The following is a 6100-nucleotide window of genomic DNA, read 5'->3' as shown; positions in this document are numbered from 1 at the left end:
TGGAGGGTACAAAGGGCGAGGGCGAAGTCGTCCGTGGGGCTGAGCATGGTCGGAATCCTGGGAGCAAAACAAGAGGTCGTGGATCAATAAAGGCAGGCGAGGAGAAAATACGAGATGGTACCTAACAGTGAACTGATAAGACAATCCAGCGGCGTGGTCATGTTCTTGGTGGCTTTATATACTCCTCACTGGCTAATGACTCACACCTGGAAGCGCTTGAGTCATTAGGGGCTGGGCCTGTGATTGGATGGCAGGCACAACCAGCCACCAGTCTGGTCTGGGGCCTGACAGTTGGTGGATTTTGTAATTTTCTAGCAGACGTAAACAGCAAAAGTATCGACGAAGCATTAGTCTATTATTTTTCCATGCTCATTTAGACTGCGAGGGATCCCTGGAAATGGAAAACTTGGTATCATTCAGCAGAAGAATGTCTTATTTGTTCATATTTTATGATTGATTCTTCCTGATTCTACTTTGCTTCACTACTTTTCCAAATTACGCTTTTCGATTTGCAGAGTGAGGAAGTAAAGATATTCTTCGTTTATAATACAAATTCCAAACGAATTCTGGAGAGAATGTAGGAGGTAAAAAAAATGACCATGAATGAAATAAACTGTCACACAAAGCATGTGAGTGACAACCTGATGGGGAAAGCCCAAAGGAAGAGAATCAAGAATCAAGTATGTTAATAATTTTACAAGGTAAGACAAGTAACAGCCGTCAACCCGACAACGTACCCTTAACACAGACACACATAAACGCAGGCACACGGGAGAAGCAGAAGGACCGGTTGAGCTTCCTTTCCCTAAAGAAGACCTGTACAGACAGAAGCAACAGCACCAGTAATTACTCACATCTATTGTTTTGCTCTAAAATGCTTGCCGATCCGGAAACAAACGGTTCAGTACTTTTCACATGGATCGTCTTGTGGTTAAAATGCTGTGCATGCTGATGTCACAATCCTGCGCGCCTCGATGCTCCACCCAGCCAAAATTCACCTGTCGAGTCACCTGGAGCCTTACAGCACTTCAAGAGTGGAGGCACTGGAAGCAAGACGTCGGCATGGGAGGTAAGACAAGTTTATTTCCAGGACTTTTCTGACTTTTCCATCATCGTTTTCAATAGGAGTATTCTATTAAAATTAGAGCTCTCAGTGTAAACAGATGTAGGAAATCAGATCCTTGTGCTCATCTGTCTAGATTTGTCGGCTATAGCAAAGTACAAATATAATATTTATCGATTAACATTTGAATTTAAAAAAAGGTTTAGTTTAAAACATAGTCATAGCAAGCAAGTGCAAGAATATTTCCAAGGCATTTCTCAAGACAACAAATAAATTCAAAGAGATCTAACATAAGTTTTGTTTAATGGTGTTTTGTTGCATACAAACAGGAAATCTTCAATTCTCCTAGTATGAATCAAAATCATTGTCTATTTGACAAAGCAGTATCTCGGGTTACATGATTATTGACTTTGTAATTCATTGCACTCCATGTGAAATCCACAAAGAGTCTATCAATGTAAGCAAAGGTATATTTGAATAAAAATGCACAAAGGGGGAGCCGATTTCCATAAACCACTAACACAATAACTCCCCCTGTCCTCCTGCATGTTTTATTTTGTTTTTTTGACGGTTTATTGTTCAGGTTGTCATTTGTCTTTCAGGTTTCTACTTTAGTGAGAGGATAGCAGGTGTTTTCTCGTATGAAAGCTCAGAGGTCGACTGGTGTGAAGACAACTACAAATATTCTGACCATGTGGTGGAGTCGTTTAACACTGTAAGATTCTTTTAAGCTAATTGCCCATGAGTTTCTGAAGAGTGACAACCCTACAAAAGTGAAAACCCTAAAGCTTGTTTTTTTTCACCTCACAGATTAGCAGCTTCATTTTCTTCATTGTATCTCCCATCATGCTTTACCTTCTTCACCCTTATGCCAAAGAGAGGAACTTAGCAATTCACCTAGTCTGGGTCATGATGTTATTTGTAGGTAAGTCCCAAGCCTTAAATAAATGTACGATTCCGGTGCTAACCACTTAAGTCACTTTTGTACTTACGTATTCATGACCATTTATTCATGTTGACTACTATTAATTTATTATGTTGACTACTATTAATTTATTATGTTGACTACTTATTTATTTGTTACTATTTATTTATTATTTATTACTATAATTTGTTGATTTTTTAAATCATTACTATTTATCTATTTGTTTGTTGTTGTTATTTGTGCACCTCTACTTATTTATGTTATTGACTAATTTATTTCTTACTTATTTATTGATGATGTATTTATTGTTATTATGTATTCAATATTTATTTGTCTGTTTCTTTGTTTTTTTTATTTGTCCACTTTGTGGTGAAGCTTTACTATCTCATTATACTTCTATAATAATAACAATAAAACAATTTAATTCAATTCAATCTGATGAGGGTAAGAAATTCCTGTTGTTTATAATCAACACTGCATTACCCAATAATGAATAAGGAAGATTGTATTATAAAGAATATAATATTATGGCCAGAAGCTTGTGCTGTTGCCAGACTTCAAAAAATGTTAGTTATTCACCATAATTAAAAAAAAAATGAGGAGAGAAAGGAATTTGCTACGTTAGATCCAACGGTTATCAGATAAAACAACAGTTGGCTCAATTTTTTCAAAAAGACCACGGTATCATTTCTCGATGTACTGTAAATTAATTTATTCAACTCCTGAGCCGCTTATCCTCACGAGTGTCCCAGGGGTGCTGGAGCCTATGCCACCTAACTATGGGGTACATCCTGATTCGGGGAGACCCATAACGGGCTGCAAACCTTGTAAGGATAAACAGTAAAATTGAATGCTGGCTTTTAAAATTGCGGCGGAGTGGGGCATAAACTATTTTACTACTAACTATTAACTATTTCTCCTGATTTCGTATATCTGTATGTTAAAAAAGGCTTTTTACTAGTTCATTATTTCTTTTCACAGGTATCTTCTCAGCGTACTTCCACATGACTCTCAGTTTTGTTGGCCAGATGCTGGATGAGTTGTCAATCTTGTGGGTGTTAGCGACGGGGTACGCCATATGGTTCCCCCGCAGACTGTTTCCTTCTTTTATTACGGACAGGTAATGCAACAAAAATCCAAGAGCTATTGCGAACTGCGTTGTCATTTGGGACACAGTTACAGCTCCTCGCTCCAATGCCTTCTAATAAAAGTGAATGCTATTCATTTATTGAACACACACCACTCTGAAACCTGAGGAGCCCACTCAACTGCTCCAACAGAAGTCATTGTCAACAAGAAACAATACAGTCTTACCGTCTTAGTGTCAAACTGACAAAAGGGAGTTCATTAGAATGGAGCTCCACCTCAATCTTTAGGGGTATAATTAATTCTGAGATGGCTTGTAAGGAAAATTAAATTTTAAAGAATGCCTGAAACTATCACACAGTTTTCTTTTTTTGTCCTAATGATCTCTTTGTCATTCATGCAGGTCCACCTTCTCAAGGTTCGTCCTGGTAGTTACTGTCGTCACTTCAGTGTCTTCCTTTGTCAAACCGACCATCAATGCTTATGCTCTCAACTGCTTTGGCCTCCACATGCTCTACATTTTAGCTGTTGAGTTGAGATGGTAGGAGACTATAGTACGTAAATGGATTAAATATTGATATGTTGTGTGAGGAAGCAAAGGCGGGGCTTTTAGCTCAGTATTCAGCATGCTCGACTACCACAGTGCTGGTGCAAGTTTCTGCCTTTCCGGGGGGTGGCAGTGTTTTCATCACCATCAAGACTCGTTAAAATCATGTTTTTCCCAGATCTGAGAAAATATGTTTGCATTGTATCATTGCTATGGCAGAACATCCTAACTTTAAAGATTGTGGCAGGGGTGCTCAATATTTCGATCGCAAGCTACTAGTCGATCCCTCAGTTACTATTGGTAAATCGCATGAAAAGTAAGATTTGATCCAAGGATTGGATTTGTAGTAAATTTTTTAGGTGGGACTTGAGCTGGGAAACAGCACCATCGCAGGTCCAAGCATGTTTACCACCTCCCTACACTATGTTGGGCCCTTATGGCATCAGGTATATCATCAGGATACATAACTGCTGAGCTTTGTCAGGGGCCTGGGAAAAAAGGGTAAATCGTGCAAAGTTGGCTCCTTGAAAAGTAGATCTTTTGAGATAAGGTGGTGAATGAATGCATTTCGGCTATTCAGTAACAGTATTTTCTTTTTCTAGCTGCACTGACCAAAAGGTTTTGAGATTGGCCAAATTTTCTGTGGCTTTGTGGGTGTTGGCTATCTCATGTTGGATTAGCGATCGCGCGTGCTGTGGGTTTTGGCAAAGGCTAAACTTTTGCTACTTGCATGGTATCTGGTAAGTTTGGAGTTTTTCCACAAGTTCAGTTGTGAAATCTGAGCTTTAATGACACTTGGACCTAACCGGCAGGCACATTCTGATCGTGATAGCTGTGGCATATGGGAGCACACTTATAGCCTACCTGGATGCCAACTATGAGATCCCCTACTCACTGCCTGGACTGCAGTACTGGCCTTGTGATAAATGGGCACTTGGAATACCTCACATTGTCCTAAAGGGAACAACCAAGACTCTCAAACGGTGCTAATGACAATATTTCTCCACTTACACTGAAGTAACTGATGGCAGACCAACCTCTTACCTATTATGTTTCAATAGAAATATCTGATTTTTTTTTTTTTTTAAAGAAACCTGCACACATTTCATAATCATTATAGTACATGCATGATCTACATGTACTTTATGCCAAGTACCTAGCAGATGTATACAAAATTCTCAGGTGTCAAACACAGATTTCATAATGTAAACACTAATGAAAAAATGTACATAATTAAAATTAAATTGAAAAAAACCCATCTAGTATGATGCCGTGCATTTTGCAACACTGTAATAATATAGTGTGTTAAATCAACACCTCTTTCTCAATGATAACTAACCACTAACGCTGTATTTTTTCTTAAACATATTTGTGAATGTATATGTATGCAAAAATATCTGTCCCATATACAAATCATATCAAATCATGTTATAGATTCACTGTACGACAATGTCGTGAGTTCTTGTAAAAGCAGAAATATACTATGTATTTACATATTATTAATTGATACTTTAAATGTGTGTTTTATGCTAATTTGCTTAAATCATTTATTTCATTTTAGTCCATCGACCCAGACTGTATATTCTTATCTGTATTTTATTAGGTGTTGTACAATTTTGATAGAATTACTTGCCAGGTCATTTTTCATGTCAACGCAGTAAAGTAAAACATTTGCATGTGCACACAAAGTTTTAATCATGTTATGTTTTGTTCAATTGAATTATCTGTTAGCTGCATCAAAATTCCATTCCATTGGTTTAAAGCATTTTTGTTGTTACTATTGCAGTGTGTATATAAATAAAATAATGGATGTAAATGTAAATGACCAAGAAAACATAGAAAAACAAAATTTTGCAGCATGTTAAGGCTCAACAGTGACCTCCTATGGACTCATGTGGACATTATTATTTATTTATATATTATTACTATTATTAATATTTTCATTAAACAACAACAACTATATATCTCTGGTTCTGGAATCAATTGAAGCAATAGCTGAATGTTTGTTTACTAAATGTAAATAGCTGAAGATATTGCCAATAAAATGGTTTCACCTGTGCACTGATGTAGCATTTTTAAAGATAGCAGAGAAATAAAACCAGTAGACATCAAAGCAAGGCAAAATGTAAACAAGAAAATAAAATATAATTCATGATGATAATAACGCTATTTATTTTATGTATTTTTTTCACCTGTCAATTTATAAATAATATCACTTTGATAAATTAGAAAAAAATTGAACAAATACAGGAGACAGATATTTTGGAGGAGCATTTTTGCACTGATATTGGCATTGCTTGTTGTGTTGTCTGAGTCGCGAATGATTCGTTCAAAAGAAAAAATAATTTGGAGGAAGGAGACCAAACAAATTACAGCGGGCAAAGTTAAGCAAGACAAACCTGAACCCCCCCCATCCCACCATGCATGTTGCAAAATGCATGTTTTTTCATGCATAAATCCACAATATAAAAAGAAACAA

At 36.9% G+C, this 6100-nt stretch overlaps 1 protein-coding gene across 2 annotated transcripts; it reads left to right on the top strand.

Annotated features, from left to right (window-relative positions):
* The first annotated feature begins 553 nt into the window (after window positions 1-553).
* acer1 (alkaline ceramidase 1) lies at window positions 554-5682 on the top strand. Of its 2 annotated transcripts, XM_077607468.1 has the most exons (9): window positions 554-701; window positions 765-842; window positions 988-1069; window positions 1666-1778; window positions 1874-1988; window positions 2970-3108; window positions 3478-3615; window positions 4224-4361; window positions 4434-5682. In XM_077607468.1, the coding sequence occupies exons 3-9, from the start codon at window positions 1063-1065 to the stop codon at window positions 4609-4611; spliced, it is 828 nt and encodes a 275-aa protein (XP_077463594.1). In that variant the 5' UTR covers window positions 554-701; window positions 765-842; window positions 988-1062; the 3' UTR covers window positions 4612-5682. The 2 variants fall into 2 exon arrangements, with proteins under 2 accessions (XP_077463594.1, XP_077463593.1); XM_077607467.1 differs by lacking the exons at window positions 554-701; window positions 765-842 and having other exon boundaries at window positions 904-1069.
* The last annotated feature ends 418 nt before the right edge of the window (window positions 5683-6100 follow it).

This window comes from Stigmatopora argus, chromosome 8, assembly GCF_051989625.1.
Source record: "Stigmatopora argus isolate UIUO_Sarg chromosome 8, RoL_Sarg_1.0, whole genome shotgun sequence".
In the NCBI taxonomy this organism is placed as follows: domain Eukaryota; kingdom Metazoa; phylum Chordata; class Actinopteri; order Syngnathiformes; family Syngnathidae; genus Stigmatopora; species Stigmatopora argus.
This window is presented reverse-complemented; position numbering and strand designations above follow the sequence as displayed.

Coding starts and splice junctions, on each gene's coding strand:
- acer1 (XM_077607467.1), top strand. CDS start 916: ATGGATCGTCTTGTGGTTAAAATGCTGTGCATGCTGATGTCACAATCC. Junction 1,779..1,873: donor TGGTGGAGTCGTTTAACACT/GTAAGATTCTTT, acceptor TTCACCTCACAG/ATTAGCAGCTTCATTTTCTT. Junction 4,362..4,433: donor TGCTACTTGCATGGTATCTG/GTAAGTTTGGAG, acceptor CCTAACCGGCAG/GCACATTCTGATCGTGATAG.